We start from the raw sequence: 20,151 nt of genomic DNA, 5'->3' as shown, positions 1-20,151 counted from the left end.
TGCCCAAATAGTCGTTGACCAATGAGCATTACATTACATTACATTACATTGCGTTTGGCAGACGCTTTTTAACCGACTTACAAATGAGACATAATCATAGCAAACGTCAGTAGAAGAAACAACGTACACAGGAAGTATGCAGAACAACAAGTGCAGATGCTAAGTATGGTTCATTTTAAAAAAAGTACATTAACACAGGGATAAGTAGAGTACACACAAACATACACATCATTCCATAGAGTCTGGAACTGGAGCACCTCAACTCAACATTGTAGTAGTAGATGCAGTCAGTGTATTAGTAGATACCGTCACGACACAGACGAGCGTTTACGGGTCAAAGACGTCCAAAATGAAATTGTCCTTCAGTGTAACGGATACCTTCTGCTGACTGTAACTGTAAAAAACATGACTTGAAAAACATGAGCAGAAGGTATCCATTACATTGAAGGACAATTTCATTTTGGACGTCTTTGACCCTTACTTGCTTCTTGAAGGCTGTAAGAGATATGCCTAGTGTTACCGCCTCTGGGAGACCATTCCACCTCTGAGGATCAACGACAGAGGACAGTCTTGACAGGGATCGCTTAGAGCGAGCAGGCGGCAGGGAAGACGGCCTGTGTTGGAGGAGTGTAGTTCTCTTTCAGATAAGCTGGAGCCTTTCCTGCGATGGTTATGTAGGCAAGGGTCAAGACCTTGTGCTTGATCTGAGCAGCGATTGATAGCCAGTGCAAGTTGATGAATAGTAGAGTAACTTGGGTCCTATTGGGTTGAGTGAACACCAAACGTGCCGCCGCATTCTGGACTATCTGCAGTGGTTTTAATGCACAAGCAGGGAGACCTGCCAGGAGGGAGTTGCAGTAGTCAATGCGGGACATGACCGTAGTTTGAACCAGTCGTTGTGCAGCAAGCGACTGAATTGATGTGGTTGGAAAATGATAACTCATCATCAATCATGATGCCAAGGTTTTTGGTGACTTTGTTTGGGGGTCACAATGGCGGAGCCCATCTTGATGTTGATGTTGTGACAGATTGAGTCTTTAGCTGGGATCACTTGGATCTCTGTCTTGGATAGGTTGAGCTGTAAGTTGTGGTTATCTGGATGGAACAACAGGTACATCTGGGTGTCATGAGCAGAGTAGTGATAGGAGAACTCATGTGTTCGAATGAGAAGTCCCAGGGAGGAGGTGTACATTGCAAACAGAAGGGGGCTCAGTACTGATCCTTGGGGTACACCTGTGGAGGGTGTGAGTCGAAGACAGTTTTCCCCGTCATGACACACTGAAGGTGCGTCTAGAAAAGTAGGAGTTGAACCATGAGTGGACACCAGTTATTTCCCATGGTTGTGAGTATCCTGAGGAGTATCTTGTTGTTGACTAAGTAAAAGGCTAATCCTTCTGTTCTTGCAGACCTTAGAGCTTCAGTTACTGAGAGTAACGCGGTTTCAGTTGAGTGCCCACTTCTGAAACCAGATTGTTTTGGATTCAGTAGTCCTTTCTGTCATATGGCTGAACATAATATTGACAGAATGAGTAATTAGCAACAGTTGACAAGGTGTTGTTGCTTTAAAAACTTCTGGAAGTACACTTAGACAGAAGTTGTTACACTGATGAAGGCTCTTGTAGCCAAAACGTCTGTCTGACCCTGGGAAGAATGAATAAAAAGAAAAGGAAAAGGAAAAAGGAAAAAGTGTGATCTATTCCCTACTTGATATATTCTACAGATAACAGTATGTATATGGCAGGGTATGTACAGTATATCGATTGGATACAGTATATGGGTAGGCTGCTTTTGAAATGTATTATTATTGTAAATGTATTATAAATGTATTATTGTAAACCCCATTTAATTAGGGACAGGCATTGTAAATTAGCCTGCTATGAGGTGTTCTCTTGGCCGGTTTAACAGTCTACATTATTACATTACATTAATTACATTATACTTAGCTGACGCTTTCATCCAAAAGGTATTGGTTACAGTACCATGGAGCAGTACGGGGGTCATGTGCCTTACTCAAGGGCACTTGAGCCATGGAGTGTGGTACAGAGTGAAAGGTGGGACTTGAACCTTCTTCTGATCTTAAGTCCATGTCCTTAACCACTAGGCCACGGCTGCCCCAAGAATTGTATCTTTCCTCATCAGATTCGTCCATAACCAAACCAGAGAATCATATATGAGAGTGAGATAAAGCAGGCGGGTTCTTTTCCGGTATCCACTTTACATCCGGTGAACGCCCCTTTTTTAGACCTTCGATTAGGAGACCTTCGGAGTCTTGAGGTAGAGAATAAATGGAGTCCTCTTAGCGCTGTAGATGGCGGTAGCGCACGTCTTGTGCAAACACCACAAAAAGAGAAGAAGAAGGAGGGACAACGCCCCCTTAGGAGACCAAATTTTGAGCACATGCTTTTGCATTGAGTGGGCGTGTTTCGATTCCTCTTATTATATATCCAACCTCTTTGACCAAACTATACTAATATTACTGTGGTTGTGACTTCCGTTGAGGTGACGGCCTTGATGAAGCGAAGAAGGGGGCGGAGGAGGAGGAGGCGGAGGATGAATCGAAGGATGCTGATGATGGACCTGAAGCAGCTGATGCTGAATCTGCTGGCGCGGCGGTCCGCACAGTCTTCCCTGAGACATGGCTCTGGACACTGGAGGAGGTGGGGTGAGTGAAACATGACTCTGGAGGAGGTGGGGTGAGTGAAACATGGCTCTGGACCCTGGAGGAGGTGGGGTGAGTGAAACATGGATCCTGGAGGAGGTGGGGTGAGTGAAACATGGATCCTGGAGGAGGTGGGGTGAGTGAAACATGGATCCTGGAGGAGGTGGGGTGAGTGAAACATGGCGCTTGACTCTAGAGGAGGTCGGGTGAGTGAAACATGGACCCTGGAGGAGGTAGGGTGAGTGACACATGGACCCTGGAGGAGGTGGGGTGAGTGAAACATGGATCTGAGTCTGGAGGAGGTCGGGTGAGTGAAACATGACTCTGGACCCTGGAGGAGGTGGGGTGAGTGAAACATGGCAGCTGGAGGAGGTGGGGTGAGTGAAACATGACTCTGGAGGAGGTCGGGTGAGTGAAACATGGCTCTCTGGACACTGGAGGAGGTCGGGTGAGTGAAACATGACTCTGGACCCTGGAGGAGGTCGGGTGAGTGAAACATGGCTCCTGGAGGAGGTGGGGTGAGTGAAACGTGACCTCTGGAAGGAGTTGGAATGAGTGACTGAGACCTGAGGAACTGTATGCTTGTTGTTGTAGCTGAGGTGTTGTTGTTGCGGTGGTGTTGTTGTAGCGGAGGTGTTGTAGTGTTGTAGCGGAGGTCTTGTTGTTGTGTTGTTGTTGTTGCTGTGTAGGTGTTGTTGTGTTGTAGCTGAGGTGTTGTTGCTGAGGTGTTGTTGCTGAGGTGTTGTTGTAGTGGAGGTGTTGTTGGTGTAGCGGAGGTGTTGTTGTTGCTGAGGTGTTGTTGCTGAGGTGTTGTTGTAGTGTAGGTGTTGTTGTGTTGTAGCTGAGGTGTTGTGTTGTAGCTGAGGTGGTGTTGTAGCTGAGGTGTTGTTGCTGAGGTGTTGTTGCTGAGGTGTTGTTGCTGAGGTGTTGTTGTTGCTGAGGTGGTGTTGTAGCGGAGGTGGTGTGGTGTTGTTGCTGAGGTGTTGTTGCTGAGGTGTTGTTGTAGTGGAGGTGTTGTTGTAGCGGAGGTGTTGTTGTAGCGGAGGTGGTGTTGTAGCGGAGGTGGTGTTGCTGAGGTGGTGTTGTAGCGGAGGTGGTGTTGTAGCGGAGGTGTTGTTGTAGCGGAGGTGGTGTTGTAGCGGAGGTGGTGTTGCTGAGGTGGTGTTGTAGCGGAGGTGGTGTTGTTGCTGAGGTGTTGTTGCTGAGGTGGTGTTGTTGCTGAGGTGGTGTTGTTGCTGAGGTGGTGTTGTTGCTGAGGTGGTGTTGTGTTGTAGCTGAGGTGTTGTTGCGGAGGTGTTGTTATAGCTGAGGTGTTGTTGCTGAGGTGTTGTTGTTCTAGTTGAGGTGTTGTTGCTGAGGTGTTGTTGTTGCTGAGGTGTTGTTGTTCTAGTTGAGGTGTTGTTGTGTTGTTGCTGGGGTGGTGTTGTAGCGGAGGTGGTGTGGTGTTGTAGCGGAGGTCTTGTTGTAGCTGAGGTGTTGTTATAGCTGAGGTGTTGTTGTAGCTGAGGTGTTGTTGTAGCTGAGGTGTTGTTGCTGAGGTGGTGTTGTTGCTGAGGTGGTGTTGTAGCTGAGGTGTTGTTGCTGAGGTGTTGTTGCTGAGGTGTTGTTGCTGAGGTGTTGTTGTTGCTGAGGTGTTGTAGCAGAGGTGTTCCCTCGCAGTCCGCCACTTGGGGCTTGAACCCAGCACCTCAACGGTCCAGTGTGGGAGTCACAGCACGTTACCACTGAGCTAAAGGACCAGTCCAATAGCTCAGCGCTACCGACACCAGAGAGAGTAGAGAGATATATACTTAAAGAATCTCTGACTGACACTGTATGAGGCTTCAGGAGGGAGGTTTAATAACGTTCCACGCCACACTCTGTTAGATAGCCTCCGTTACACTGTTGCTGTGTGTGGCCGTATTAACCCTATCGCGCCGGATGCATCATATATGTCTCATCAAATTCAAAGCCCTCTCCACGCTGACACACAAAAAAATCGATCTGAAAAACATCCTGCGTGTCATTTCCAAACGTCCTGCAGTACACGGAAATCGCCACAATAGAGCAGCGGTCGACAACAAGTTGACCACAGCTCGGCGAAAAACAGGAAAATGGGGTAGAAGCGGTTTCCCTGACCGACGCTGAGATTTCGTCAAATTGCATAAGGTTTGTGTACAAATTTCCGAAATATAACTCTACATCCTTTAATTTGAACACTTGCTTTGTGCAATTAAGCAAGGAAGAGTTTATATTTTTACACCGTGTTGCAGAGAGATCGTGCTAAAACTGATGAGACATATAAGCACCATCCGGCGGTGGCAGGAAGTCAGCCATCAATGCATTTGCTCCATAGGGAAACTTACAAAGCACACCACGACGATCGTTTAACAAAACACACAAGTTGTTTTACTTCAAGACAAAGATATTGCCTTAAGAAACAGGTGATACTTGCTATTTTGAAAATGTAATGCAAAATGTTGAAATTATGATCTCGTAAAAAATGCATTGAAGTGAATGGAGAAATGGTCCAATTGTAGTAATGGACCCATATATTCAAATTACACATCAAAAATGAATAATGATCTATATTACACTCATAAATAGGTTGTTGAGCATTCGATCAGCTATGTTTTTACATAGATTTTAAAAAATTACCCAACCAGGCTGTGGGAAATGTAAAATATGGTCCTGCTAAAACAAGGATAGGCTTAAAAAAATGGCAGGATCTCACTAAATATTTAAAGATAATCCTCAAATTAAATTGTCTGACAACTTTTTTAAATTAAAAAAAAGTTGTAAATGCATTAAAAGTCATTTTTCAATGGTCATGAAATTGGAATTTTCATTCATTAAAAGCCTGATGCATCATATATGATGCATTAAATATCTCAGCGACCTTAACAAAATTTTGATTTTTTTTTTTTTACATTTCTTATAAGGGACCAATATTGAAGCAAATTCCAAAAAATTAGAATTTTCTCTCATTGCTTTCATGGTTCAGGTTTCACAGGGTTAAATTGCCAAATGGGAAAGTGAAGGGAATTGATGGCAGTGGTAAGAATTTATTAAATTCTGGAAATGAACTATTAAAAATATTACACAGTGCACCTTTAAGAAGAAAGCTGATGTGCCTGTTCTCTGAACTCCTTTCCAACAAAGCATAAAGAGAGAGAGAGATGGGGGAGCGCTGTCTTGGGTCCCAAACAATTGCACAGGCTCTCTTCAAGGGAAAAGGGTGTCTTGAGCATCGCGGAAAAGGAGGGTCCCGAGCAGGGCTTGACATTGGCACCTGCAAACCGGCCAAATGCTTGTAAAACGGGGCTGTGGCTGGTAATAATTTCACAGTGTCATTAGCCAATTTGGCAGGTAGCTTATTCGGTAACACTTTATTTTAGGGATACATCTATTAGCACAGTGTTTCCCATACATTGAGGAAACTATGGCGGCCCGCCATAGTTTAAATTTGGCCGCCATAGTTTCCGAAAATTTAAAAAAAAATAAAAAAAAAATTATTTTATTTTTTTTTACTTTTTTTTTTAAACGATTTTTGTTTTTGTTAACGATTTGAATTACGATTTCCTTCGCATTTTCCTCCTGGAGTAAATACAAAGCGGATTCCAAAAAAGTTGGGACACTTGGTATTGTGTGAATAAAATCAAAATGCTGACATTTTCAAAACATTCAATCCATGCATAAGGTGCACAATGGCACAAGGTCAACATAGGAACAGTTAAAATGAGGCAAAAGCATTGTTTTGAGGGAAATATGTGGTCATTTAAAATTCGACCCATGCAACAAATCTCAAAAAAGTTGGGACAGGGCCAAAAAATGTTGTTATAGTTGGATAATTCTAAAAATAACACAAGGAGGAATAATTTGAAAGGAACTGTATTGACTGCACTTGAATGCACAAATAAAAGACCATCACAGAGAGGCTGTGTCACTCAGAAGCGAAGATGTGGAGGGAATAATTACTGATCTATTACATAGAAAGATTGAATTAGGCTATCAAAATTGCAGGCATATAAGGCCTATTTCTGTAATGTACAGTTCTTTAAAATCATTGCACAAGTTATGAGATCATGACATACCCATCGTCAATAAGCAAACTATGACACTCCAACAATGACAGCTGTTGAAAAAATGACCATAAACACAACACTTGATTAAGGCACATGATGCAGACATTAATCAGTGTTGCAAGTGGCAAAGCTCATTCTAGATGGACCTAGGAGACATGTGAAACTGTCCTCTGATTGCAGAATGGACAATATTTCATTCTTTTCTAAAATCATGGAGTCATGCACCCTCCAGGTTATGAAGAATATGAATACTTCAGCTTGATTTAAGTGGTCAGTCTGAAAGACAACATATATGATGGTAAAGGGGTGCAGAGATGCCTTGGTTATGGTCTTCTTACTCATGTAGAGCATCAAAATGAGGGCTGAATGATATATTCAGACTTTAAACAGCATACATAGCTACCAAGGCATTATATTTGGGAGCACAGCCTTTAGATATTGCCCCATAATGATGGCAAATTTCGATCTCTACTATGTTCCCAGAGTGTGGTTCCATCATAAGAGTAAACAGGTGACAAAATTGTTTTCTTGCAGTCAGGATATGCCACATATTAAGCAGAAGGTAAACACGTCGAAGAACACACCTATCAGTTGAGCTGCTGGAATAAGGTCTCGCATATCAAAATATCTATTTTTTAAATAAAATCATGCCATCAGTCAAAGTATTTAAATGTTAAGTCTCCTCCCTTGTGTTGTGTTTAGTCTTATCCAACATGAAAAGCATTTTATTGGCCCTGTCCCAACTTTTTTGGAATTTGTTGCAAGGGTGAATTTTTAAATGATCACATAATTACCCCAAATCAATCATTCTGCTTGCCTTTAACAACTGATATGTTGTCTATACACAATACTCTACCTTATTAACATACTGAATGTTTTGAAAATGGCAGCATTTTGATTTTATTCACAAAATACAAAGTGTCCCAACTTTTTTGGAATCCGCTTTGTACATCCTATGGAGAAAACCATAAGTGCTTGAAAGACAGAGGGATCAAAAGCCTAGTCAAGTTGTTGTAGTTAACTTGGGTTTGGGAGCAATAAAAAACCTTCAGAGGAGGGACAGTTGGGATGAGTTTACTTACACTCTCCAGGCTTTGCTTTACAGTTGTAATGAGTTAGGTGACAGGCTTTCATTGACACGGCAGAGGAGACATCGGACTGTATATATATGAATGTGTGTGAAGTCAAACTTGGGGTTTATATCTTTTTGGGTTTTAGTTCGCTCAACAACAAAAAAATGCACAGGGGAAAAAATAGAAAAAAAGGGTGATGTTTGAACTGGGTGAATTGGAAGGTAATTGGTGAGAAGCGCAAGTCGGCTGATCAGCATCACCTGTCCGTGGTTTAGCTGATTCGGGTTGCGCAGCAAACTCAAGTCCAGGTGTTTAATTAGGCTTCCCAGCTCAGTCTAGGAAATCTCTGGTCAGAGTTGCACGCAAGTTTAAAATGCTGTGCTACTCTTAAGAATCAATTAATACTGTGCAAATGGGACATCTGAAAACTGGAGCGGCAGCCGGTAAGCGCTTGTGTGATCTGACTTGAAATGCGTAGCGAGCAGATTTATAGCGCCTAATTGCGTTCAACTCAGTTGTTTGCCATTGTGATTGTTTGTCAGTGTTTGCGCTACTTGAGTATGTCGTAGTAGTTCATGCTTGTGAATTGAAACTGTAAGTGTAAATTCAAATGGTCTAGTCTCATTGAATTGTTACATAGCGTACAATCTGTCTGTGGTTGCAGCGCGATGGGTGGGGGTTATTTTAAAGTCACGTTTGCAGACTGGGCATGAGCTTTAATGGTTTATAGTGCAGTAGGTTATGGTAAAATTAAGTTTCAGGTAATTTAAATGTGCATACTCCCATTCTTTTTTACAATGTCTTAATTTAAGATGGCTGTTTACATTTGGGGTTTTAGTGTAGTAACTCAATATTGCAGAGTTTATTTTTGATGAATATTTATTGCAAGCGTGTTTGTACATTTACATTGCTTATTTGCACAGGATCCGCAATTGCATTTTTTCACAAAAGTATTAACTGTTAACTGCTGTGTCTTTTTGTATTTTCTACTTTCACCTTAGGTTTTTTACCTTAGGGGAATAAGACTGCAACTGCAAAAACTTTCCTTGATTGTTTGAACCACCCATCATTGAAAACTTATGGACTTGTGCCTTGAACTTTAATAAAAAGAAAAAAAAAAGAGGAAAAGCAAGAAAGGAAACTGTTGTCATGTCAGCTCCTTGAGTGAATTCCAGTACCTCAAACCTCCACCAGATGTCACATTCCTTTATTCAAGTTGGGGAAAATTGCACCAGTTAAAATCAAACCAAACAAAACCAGAAACAACTTGACAGTAAAAAAACGGGAGTCCAGGAACTGGAACCGGAGAAGAAATCATCCAGACGGCGCAGCGCAGAGCCCTGACCACCAAAGACCCAGCAACCAAGGACAACGAACCAGGTGCTGGAGGGGAATTCAGGAGCCTGACTGTGGATGCCGGGAAAAAAAGGAAAACATAAGGCAGGAAAAAGAAGCACAGAGAAAACTCTTACCTTACCATCCACGTGGAACCTGCGAAGGGAAGAGATGTCAAAGACCATGGACGAGCTGAAGAAGGCCCGGACCGTGGCGAAGAGGGCATTCACCCGCATAGCTAACTCGTTGCAGAGGACCTACAAAGAAAAGTCAGCAGCAGACCTAGAGGATTCGTTCAACGCCCTAACCAAAGCAGCAGAAAGAGTCTGGGAAGCAAATGATGACCTGGAGGAACTAGGCACGGAAAATGAAGAAGTGTTATCTGAGGCTCAAAAAGCTGACTTGGAAAAGACTGCTGGTGAGTGCAAAGAGAAGATGGACGAAATCAGAGATCTGCTCCAAGATGTGCTGTGGTCAAATGTTGCAGATGCTGAAGTGTTCGCTGCACTCCAAGTTGCGGAAGCAGAGGCCAAGCGCACAACTGCAGTAGACGTGGATAGCAGCCTGGAGGCTTATGAATTCCTGCTCTCACATCTCCAGCAGCTCACATCAACAGCAAAAGAGTCCTTTGAGCGCTGGAAGAAATGGGCCCCCGCTGAACAGAGGCAAGAGATCCAGGGGCGGTTGAGAGACCTCAGTCAGAAAATTCCTGTCCTTGTGTCAAGAAAGGCAGACTTCATGTGCCAGAAGCTGAAATACGAGCAGCGACAAGTCACCACTGTCTCCCAAGTCCCACTCGTGCCTGCTATCCGCCTGAGGCCAACCGCACTTCCGAAATTCTCCGGCAACAAACGTGATTTTCACCGATGGAGGAAGGACTGGGAAGCTCTGCAAAAGCAAGTCGAGCCCTCAGGCTCCAAAGAGGTAAAGAAGTTTCAGCTACTGGATAGCTTGGAGGAGAGGATCACTTGGGACCTGAGACTCTCAAGTTACCGAGAGGCAGATGACATCTTCCGTGTCCTGGAGAATCGTTTTGGCAACAAAACTGCCATTGCCATTGAGATCGTGGAGGAAGTGCAGAGAATGCCAGCTGTCAGGAGCCATCAACCACGCAGAATAGTGGAACTTATCCAAACCGTCGAGAAGGCACTGCAGGACCTAACTGACCTGGGAGACACCGGCGCAATTAAGAACCCTTTGGTCACCAAGGCCATTGAAGGCAAGCTTCCTGAAACACTGCAGAAGGAGTGGCTTATGCATGCAGCAGATCATAAGAATGCAGTGTCGTCTACAAACAGATTTGACAGCCTGCTGGCCTTCCTCAAGAAGCAAGAAGCAATCTACGAGCAACTTGAGCACCTGAGGGAGGAGGCGCCACAGAAGGAAGTGAGGTCTGAGTGGAAGCATGCAAGAACCAGAACCACTAAGTCTGATGATGCACTTGATGGGTGCGTTGTCTGTGGTGATGGAAAGCATCGACGCAAGCTTTACTTCTGCAGGCAGTTCCGGGGTCTCAGTCCAGCGGAGAAGAGGGCTGCTGTCAAGAAGTTGGGGGCATGTGTGAGATGTCTTGAACTTCATGATGGCCAAGAGTTCTGCAAGCCAAATTTCCTCTGCAAGCACCCTGACTGCATGGATGGACTTCAGCCTGATCATCACTACTACCTTTGCTTCAACGCTCCTGAAAGAACAACTGCTGCCATCAGGAGTGATCATCCCAAGGCCGAGGGGAGAGGGTACACTTGCGACCAGGAGGAATTCATCAGTAAGCTCCCAGCAGAACTGGCAAGACAATGCCGAGATGTATTTTCCAATACTGCCTCAAGGACGCTCAACACAGCAAGTGGACCTTCGAGCCTCCTTATGCAACATGGTCTGGAGGAGCTTCCAGTCTTAATGATGCTGCTTCATGTGACTGTAAACGCTGGGCAACAGATTGGCACTCTGATTGACCTAGCGTCTGACACAAATTACATCACACACGAGGCAGCAAGACGACTAAACCTCCGCAGCGAGGAGATGACCCTCATCGTTCACGGTGTTGGAGGAATGAAGGTCCATCTTAAGACTAGGAGATACCTGTTGAAAATTCAAGTGAAGACCGCAAACGGTGGCCAGCAATCCCACCAGTTGGTCTGCTATGGACTTGAGAATATAGCAGACATCAATCAGGGGGTAACAGCGGGAAAATTGCAGAAATTCTTCCCTGACATACCCTTGAAAGACCTCACAAGACCCAAAAGCATCGACCTGCTGATAAGTCACAGAGAGGGCAAACTGGCACCACAGCGGGTCAGAGTGGTCGAAGACCTGGTCCTCTGGGATGGGCCATTGGGGAAGACCGTTGGAGGCACCCATCCAGACCTGTTTGAAGACGTTGCCATATCAACCCACGCATCGGGCACGCACTTTGCCAGGTCGATGAGCATCGCCACCATGAAGCCTGCGGAGCTCCCAGTCAAGATTTCAGAGCCGTTGCCCGAAACCATCCCGTCTCACCGTGACCAAGAGCCCTCAAATCATCCCCAGATCATGAACCTTGAACCAGAACACTTTGTAATGCAGTACAACCTTACCTCTGAGAATTACAGCAGGCCCCTGAAGACCCCCGCCACCAAGCGCATGCCCAAGGTCAGGCCCAAACCCCAGGTCCTCTCTGAGCAAAGTGGGAGGCAGGTATCTCAGGAAGGACTGGAGAGCAGAGCAAGATCCAAACCTGCAATTGTTGCTAACTCTGTTCCTGTAAAGCCAGAGCAAACCATTCCGGTGTGCAAAGCGGACCAAGAAGCAAAAGGCAACGGTCCTCCCATGAAAGATGTATGGCACACCGCACTCTCTGGCCTGGGAGAACAAACAGTTCAGCCCACACCACCTCGGAAAGCAAAGCAAGCACCAGACAAAAGTCCAAAGACCAGCTGGACATCAGTCAAGAATGACTACAATTCAAAGCCACAACTACAAAGCCGTCCAAAACGCAACAATCAGTGCCAGGGTCTGAAGGGCAGCAGAGGGGTTCTGTGGACCAAGTCGAACCCTCAACAGAGCAAAGTGGGAGGAGGCTCTGTCAAGTGGCATCCTTCCAGTGCTGGTGAACTTTTCCCTTGCGGCAAAAGAGGGCGCCAAGTCCTCTAGCACTCATCCAAGCTGGCGCACTTCAGAGGTGTCAGGCAGCAGGTCATCCTGGTACCTGTTGAAGAGAATGAGGGTCACGAATTGGACCTGGTTTATGTTTGACTTTTAAGTAGCGACCCTATCAGTAGATCTACTGTTAGGGTCGAGTGGGAGGTGTGAAGTCAAACTTGGGGTTTATATCTTTTTGGGTTTTAGTTCGCTCAACAACAAAAAAATGCACAGGGGAAAAAATAGAAAAAAAGGGTGATGTTTGAACTGGGTGAATTGGAAGGTAATTGGTGAGAAGCGCAAGTCGGCTGATCAGCATCACCTGTCCGTGGTTTAGCTGATTCGGGTTGCGCAGCAAACTCAAGTCCAGGTGTTTAATTAGGCTTCCCAGCTCAGTCTAGGAAATCTCTGGTCAGAGTTGCACGCAAGTTTAAAATGCTGTGCTACTCTTAAGAATGATTTAATACTGTGCAAAGGTGACATCTGAAAACTGGAGCGGCAGCCGGTAAGCGCTTGTGTGATCTGACTTGAAATGCGTAGCGAGCAGATTTATAGCGCCTAATTGCGTTCAACTCAGTTGTTTGCCATTGTGATTGTTTGTCAGTGTTTGCGCTACTTGAGTATGTCGTAGTAGTTCATGCTTGTGAATTGAAACTGTAAGTGTAAATTCAAATGGTCTAGTCTCATTGAATTGTTACATAGCGTACAATCTGTCTGTGGTTGCAGCGCGATGGGTGGGGGTTATTTTAAAGTCACGTTTGCAGACTGGGCAGACTGGGCTTTAATGGTTTATAGTGCAATAGGTTATGGTAAAATTAAGTTTCAGGTAATTTAAATGTGCATACTCCCATTCTTTTTTACAATGTCTTAATTTAAGATGGCTGTTTACATTTGGGGTTTTAGTGTAGTAACTCAATATTGCAGAGTTTATTTTTGATGAATATTTATTGCAAGCGTGTTTGTACATTTACATTGCTTATTTGCACAGGATCCGCAATTGCATTTTTTCACAAGTATTAACTGTTAACTGCTGTGTCTTTTTGTATTTTCTACTTTCACCTTAGGTTTTTTACCTTAGGGGAATAAGACTGCAACTGCAAAAACTTTCCTTGATTGTTTGAACCACCCATCATTGAACACTTATGGACTTGTGCCTTGAACTTTAATAAAAAAAAGAAAAAAAAAAGAGGAAAAGCAAGAAAGGAAACTGTTGTCATGTCAGCTCCTTGAGTGAATTCCAGTACCTCAAACCTCCACCAGATGTCACATTCCTTTATTCAAGTTGGGGAAAATTGCACCAGTTAAAATCAAACCAAACAAAACCAGAAACAACTGGACAATGTGAATATAGACATAAATGTGTAATATGTTGTTCAGCCCTTTTAATGGGAGGAATTTTGAAAAACTGGCCAGCACCCCTCATGTAGGCCTACAGTAGAATGTGTACGCCTGTGTGTGTTGGGGGGGGGGGGGGGGGGAATAGGCAAAGCCTCTTAGACCCTTTTTGTCTATGCGTTAACAATTTCACAGTACTCTTAAATTCATTAATTTATTATTTTTTTCATTACATAGACCCCTGCATGAGGGACGAATTAAACTGTTGTAAACAGAAATGATTCACTGGAGGCCTACTGCCTTTAAAAAAAATCCCTGCTGCCCCCATAGTTTCCAAAATTTCTGTGGGAAACACTGTAGCACTAATACATACAATGTGCCTGTAAGTAACTTGTAAGGCATGTACTAAGCAAAATCTGCATGTATTCGCAAATGTCTTGTTCATGCACAACAAGGGACTTATTACCAATTTAACCTTAGTAAGAACCTAGTAGGCCTTAGCATGTCCTTAGTACATGCCTTACAAGGTACTTATGCAGGCATTAACAGTGTATGTATTAGTGCTTGTAGATGTGTCCCTAAAATAAAGTGTAACCGCTTATTCTTTGGAATGACTTATCAGTGTAGGCTATATTCTGTTGTTTGCCCCTTCAAGTTCAAGAAAAAGCTCAGTTCCCATGATTTCTACTTGTTTCTATTTGATTTATTTCCATGTATACAGCTATGCACGCATCTTCTTGCTTTAGCACCTCATCTTCTGAGGTTAGATGTACCATGTGCCATGATGAAAGAACGCAGGGAACCCACTAGCCACAGTGGTCGATGGATGAAAAAGTTAATGTCAAACCCACTCTGCAGTAACACGTGTGTGTGTGTGTGTGTGTGTGTGTGTGTGTGTGTGTGTGTGTGTGTGTGTGTGTGTGTGTGTGTGCGTGCGTGCGTGCGTGCGTGCGTGCGTGTGTGTGTGTGTGTGTATGTGTGTGTCTATGTCTGTGTCACCTGACAACGAGTCGTAGGTCAAAACATTTTTTTTCACAAAATATATCACAGAAATGGAGCTCCAGCCTTTTTTTCATGAATTTACTTATATCCATTACCTACAATAATTGTTTTTTGGGATGTGCGTGTACCTCACACTTTTTGACTCGTGCTTGGTTTGTCTAACAGAGAGCCTGGAACCACGCAGGTCCCCGTCACTGTCCCCGACACCATCACCAGCTGGGAGACGGAGGCCTTCTGCCTGCACCCCCAGGGCTTTGGTCTCGCCCCCCCAGTCAAGCTCACCGTTTTCCAGCCCTTCTTCCTGGAGCTGTCCCTGCCCTTCTCCATCGTCCTGGGAGACGCCTTCCAGCTCAAAGCCACAGTGTTCAACTACCTGCCCAAGTGCATCATGGTACGGCTATGAGTTAAGCTTACAAAGTGCATCCCAATATGTGTCCTTGCCTCCTCCACTTGTGCTTGTCTCCTCGTCCCGCCTCCTGGCCCCTCCTCCGTGGAGAAAACGATAAAGTTTCCCAGCTGTCAGCCTCGCCACAACAACTTTTGAGGGACCGTTTTTCATTCACCATCCCAATTGCAAATGAGAAAAAGACTTTACAATTGAGCTTTTGCAAGATATTGAGATATAATGCTGTTGTCAGTGATGTCATCATGACGAGAAGCAAGTGGAGGAGGCAAGTGGAGGAGGCAAGGTCACATATTGGGATGCACCCAGTGTAGTCCAGAGTAGCAAGTCAAGTGTAGCAAGATCCTCTTCAGCAAGATCCACTTCAATATGTTAAAGGTACACTGTGCAGGAAATGGTCAAAAAAGGTACTGCAACTATGCTGCTCATTGAAACTGGGCAGCCTATTGCCAAATTGGATATTTACATGAGAGTTTATTAAGTAATAAACAAATATTTTCTAGTATGGTCCAAGTAGAGTCATTTTTGCAGCTAAAAATAGCTATTTTTGGAAATTCAAAATGGCAGACCATGGAGAAGATCCTCCTTTTCATGTATGAAAAGTGCTATTTTTCCAGTCATAATGAATACTTAGAATTTGATGGTGGTGGTAAGTATGCATGACAAAGGTAACATTAGTGAATGGGCAGCATGAATTCTGGATAAATAAACAACAAAAAATCTCACAGAGTGTCACTGAATTCTGAATTCCAACTGATTGCTGCTCTGATGTATGTTTTACACAGTGTGTGTGTGGGCCTGTGCGTGTGCGCGGGCGCGCACGCGTGCGTGTGTGTGTGCGTGTGCGTGTGCGTGTGTGTGTGTGTGTAGGTGGTAGTGACTCCAGCCCCCTCATCAGACTTCAGTCTGAGCCCCTCTGCTGATGGCCAGTACTCCTCCTGTCTGTGTGCCAACGGCAGGAAGACCTTCAGCTGGACCCTGGTGCCCTCCACGCTCGGTAATACAGTGTGTGTGTGTGTGTGTGTGTGTGTGTGTGTGTGTGTGTGTGTGTGTGTGTGTGTGTCTATTGTCACTGTAAACCAAGCTATTGGGAATTCCATTTTCTATGCCTGAAGGCTCTGATTTTCAGATGACTTGGTCAGTTTAATGTGACATAGGTGCAGGATCCACCATAGTTCTCTGTCGGTCTCTGTATGTACAGTATACTATAATAGTGCATAATGCTGTGTACTGCCATGTTCTGTGTGTGGCAGGATTGATGGACATTACTGTGGCTGCGGAGGCTACCTCCTCCCAGACCCCGTGTGGCAACGAGTTGGTGACAGTGCCTGAGAGGGGCCGCGTTGACGTAGTCACACGCCCTCTGCTGGTCAAGGTAGGTACAGCCGACACATTGGGCTTGTTCGAAATTACAATGAATTCTGGGTACAGCCGGACACATTGGCATAGAGGATTCCAACTAGAGGGTTCATAAGCATGTTTTATGGGAATCGGTCTGTAGGGGTCGTAGTTTAGCTCTCTCCCATTGACTTCTATACAAACGTCTGGGGTAAAGACTCCGCCCACTTTTGCAACTTCCCGTTCACTTATCATGGTACTTTTCTAAAATTAATTAAAAATTTTGTAACATACTTCACTACAGAAACATGCTTGTGTGACGGAGGTCATCTTGCACCTGTTCACCCCCCTCGGGGATCGAACGTGCGACCTCGTCAACTACAACGATTCGGCAATGGGAGACACAGTACGATACCGCTGGGCCAAGAGACTAGTCTCTCGGCCCAACGGCACGAGACTGTATGAGGCTATCGGAGGGAGGTTTACCAACATTCCACGCCAACTCTGCTAGTTAACATCCGTTACACTCTCCCCCTTAAACCTCACTCCCATCCGGGTCACGGCACCACTGTGACGGAGGTCATCTTGCACCTGTTCACCCCCCTCGGGGATCGAACGTGCGACCTCGTCAACTACAACGATTCGGCAATGGGAGACACAGTACGATACCGCTGGGCCAAGAGACTAGTCTCTCGGCCCAACGGCACGAGACTGTATGACGCTATCGGAGGGAGGTTTACCAACGTTCCACGCCAACTCTGTGCTAGTTAGCATCCGTTACACTTGATTTGGTATAAACCACAGTCACTGAAGAGATTCCCGTTGTTTCAGCAATATTTTTCTTTGTAATTTACGTGGAAATTGAGTAAATGTCACCCATACACCTCTATGTATTTCTGGCGATTTCGAGCGATTTTCACCCCACCCGCCATTTTCTTCCTGCGCAACCGATTCCCGGAAGTTAACATGGTTATGAACCCTCTAGTTGGAATCCTCTATGACATTTGGCTCTTGAGTAATGGTGATGGCGCAGGAGTCCGACGTATGCAGTCTGAGAAATTGCAATGTATTCTGGTTAGAAAATAGTTGCTTTAAAAGACTTCAGGAAATAGACAGAGAGTGTGACACTGAGGAAGGCTCTTGCAGCTGAAACGTCTGTCTGTCCCTGCCATGTTTGAATAGGAAAGAAAAGGATGAGAAAAGAATAAGAAAGAAGAAAAAACTGAGTGCGATCCATTTCCTAACTACTAGAAAATAGTAGAGATGTACAGGATCCAAGATCCGGTTCCGGATCCGGCAGGATAATAGGGTTTTTCACAGGATCCGGATCTGGTTCCAGGATCCAGGATCCGGTAGCCGAGGCTTTTCAGTCAAAATAGTTTGAGCCAACGTGATAAAAAGGGCCCACGTGTGTGAGTAGGCTATGTGTTTCACATGTCTTTCGTAAGATCCGGTATCCGGTTCCGGATCCGGCAGGATCTTAAGCAGTGGATCCGGTATTCGGCAGGATCCTAAAAATCAGGATCCGGTGCATCTCTAGAAAATAGTAACCTGAATGCATTGTAATGGCGAAATGTGCATGCGTGCTGTGCTGAATACTGCTGCATGTGTCATCACCAGGCTTGTACGAAATTCTGAATGGAAAGAATTTCAATTCAAAGTAATGCCATAATACCAACACTAGGTGGTGGTGTTCTATGTACTTTCAATGTGTGGTGTAGATTAAATTCAAAGAAATTCAAGGTAATGGCACCACCTAGTGTTCATATTATGGCATTATTTTGAATTGAAATTCTTTCCATTCGGAATTTCGTACAAGCCTGGTCATCACGAAGGCGACCACTATCCTATCTCCAGTGTTGGAGTACTCAAATTGTTTTTTTTAAAGGGACACTGTGTGAGATTTTTAGTAGTTTATTTCCAGAATTCATGCTGCCCATTCACTAATGTTACCTTTTTCATGAATACTTACCACCAGCATCAAATTCTAAGTATTCATTATGACTGGAAAAATAGCACTTTTCATACATGAAAAGGGGGATCTTCTCCATGGTCCGCCATTTTGAATTTCCAAAAATAGCCATTTTTAGCTGCAAAAATGACTGTGCTTGGATAATACTAGAAAATATTAGTTTATTACCGAGTAAACTTTCATGTAAACATCGAATTTGGCAATAGGCAGCCCAGTTTCAATGAGCACCATAGTTGCAGTACCTTTTTTGGCCATTTCCTGCACAGTGTTCCTTTAAAGTAACAAGTCATATAGCAAATTCAGTAATCAGTAACTCCGCTACTTTCTAAAATAAAGTGCTCATTACTCTGTTACTTTAAGAATTTCCCTTGATAAGGAAAGTCACTTCTTTTCTGCATCTAGTCAGATGTGTCTGCTTGCAGATGTGTCTGCGAGACACGGCGTTGTAGCCGACTGTGCCCGCTACTTCCCTGTGTGTTTGTATGTGTGTTTATGAGAGCCTGCGTAAGTTCTACAAGGGAAATCCTTTTCTCGGTTGTCAACTAAACGATTCTTAATCAATCACTCTGTCTATTGACAGGTCACTTCCATCATCAATTTACAAGGATTGTCAACCAATCACGATGTGAGATTGGGGATTGCCCTTTACGTCACTAATATATCGTTTCTTCTCATCAGCCAGTGGATCGTATTCACATATTTTTAAAAAGCTGTCACTCATTCCGTTCTCTGCTTTCTAGAGTGAGCCGACTCTGATGCCACCTCCACCCCTCCAGCCACCGTCACCAGTGGTTCCCGTCTGACAGGGGGCAGACTACGCCTTCGTCTTCCATGGGAGGATATGCACTCCTGCCGAATGTACTTGGATATGTACTCGGCCGAAACGTCAATTCACCAATACAACATGGAGCAGAGTGTGCTGCATTCTTTTCATTTTCTTTAATATTTGTATGCTCAGGAAGCCAGCACCTCAAGGAAGACTTTATTGGTGTGCGATACCTCTTTTTTTCTAAGGATATGCACTCCTGCCACGGAACTCTACGAAAAGACGGGAGCCTGTGTTACATTCTCTATCTGCCGTCGTGATATGATGTATTTTCATGCTTATGGTGTTGATGCATGTGTAAAATGTATATTTGTAATATTTTTTAGTCGATTGTGAGGGGAAACATTGCCATTTTGACTTGCTAGACCTACAGTATTTCCTAACTATTAATACAGCATTTGGTATTTAGCTTATGTCAGGCTAATGCATATTTCTCTGAGCCGTGAATGCTGGCTTGTTTCTTGTTAATTTCATATTCAGTATTTAGGAGTAATTTTATCCTTCATCATTTGTTTCCCTTTCAGAAAACCACACACACACATGCATGTAAATTATTTGTAATTACTGATTTAACATTATATATTATAGGCCTATTATATTAGCCTATATTACATTATATTACATTACATTATTGGGCTATATGGTTTGGTGGGCCCCAGAATTTTTTCACATTTCAAAGTGGGCCTTGGTGTTCTGAAGTTTGAGAATGGCTGCCACGCAACTTCATGGTTAATTAATTGTTCAATAAATGTCAATATTGTTCACTTTGCCTTCATATAGTCTTCACGGTAGAATATATCTAATTAAACCTTAATTAAGTGCATTCTGAGAGACACATCCCACCCAGGTCACAGTCTGTTTGAATTGCTGCCGTGGGGCAGGAGATTCAGGTCCATGAAGACAGGGACAAACAGACTGAAAAATAGGTTCTATGCAGCGGCCATCACATAACTGAATTTTGCTTCAAAAGCATAGTTTTTATATACATACCATTCTTTTTATTCCATTTTTATTTTTTATTTTT

At 44.1% G+C, this 20,151-nt stretch overlaps 2 protein-coding genes across 2 annotated transcripts in view; both read left to right on the top strand.

The window, feature by feature from the left end:
* Positions 1 to 2,941, top strand: part of LOC134455370 (alpha-2-macroglobulin-like protein 1) — a 42,680-nt gene extending 39,739 nt beyond the window's left edge. The window contains exon 19 of the mRNA XM_063206392.1: positions 2,500 to 2,941. Coding sequence (XP_063062462.1) covers positions 2,500 to 2,666 — 167 coding nt within the window. The 3' untranslated portion in view covers positions 2,667 to 2,941. The remainder of the gene's footprint in view (positions 1 to 2,499) is intronic.
* Positions 2,705 to 19,931, top strand: LOC134455371 (murinoglobulin-1-like). Its single transcript, XM_063206393.1, has 5 exons — positions 2,705 to 2,731; positions 14,754 to 14,979; positions 15,862 to 15,988; positions 16,245 to 16,366; positions 19,042 to 19,931. The coding sequence occupies exons 2-5, from the start codon at positions 14,977 to 14,979 to the stop codon at positions 19,102 to 19,104; spliced, it is 315 nt and encodes a 104-aa protein (XP_063062463.1). The 5' UTR covers positions 2,705 to 2,731; positions 14,754 to 14,976; the 3' UTR covers positions 19,105 to 19,931.
* The last annotated feature ends 220 nt before the right edge of the window (positions 19,932 to 20,151 follow it).

The sequence above is a fragment of the Engraulis encrasicolus genome, chromosome 9 (genome assembly GCF_034702125.1).
Source record: "Engraulis encrasicolus isolate BLACKSEA-1 chromosome 9, IST_EnEncr_1.0, whole genome shotgun sequence".
Classification (NCBI taxonomy): domain Eukaryota; kingdom Metazoa; phylum Chordata; class Actinopteri; order Clupeiformes; family Engraulidae; genus Engraulis; species Engraulis encrasicolus.
This window is presented reverse-complemented; position numbering and strand designations above follow the sequence as displayed.

Excerpts from the sequence above, each read along its gene's own strand:
- LOC134455371 (XM_063206393.1), top strand. Across the intron at positions 15,989-16,244 it reads CCTGGTGCCCTCCACGCTCG|GATTGATGGACATTACTGTG; the intron begins GTAATACAGTGT and ends TGTGTGTGGCAG. Across the intron at positions 16,367-19,041 it reads CACGCCCTCTGCTGGTCAAG|AGTGAGCCGACTCTGATGCC; the intron begins GTAGGTACAGCC and ends TCTGCTTTCTAG.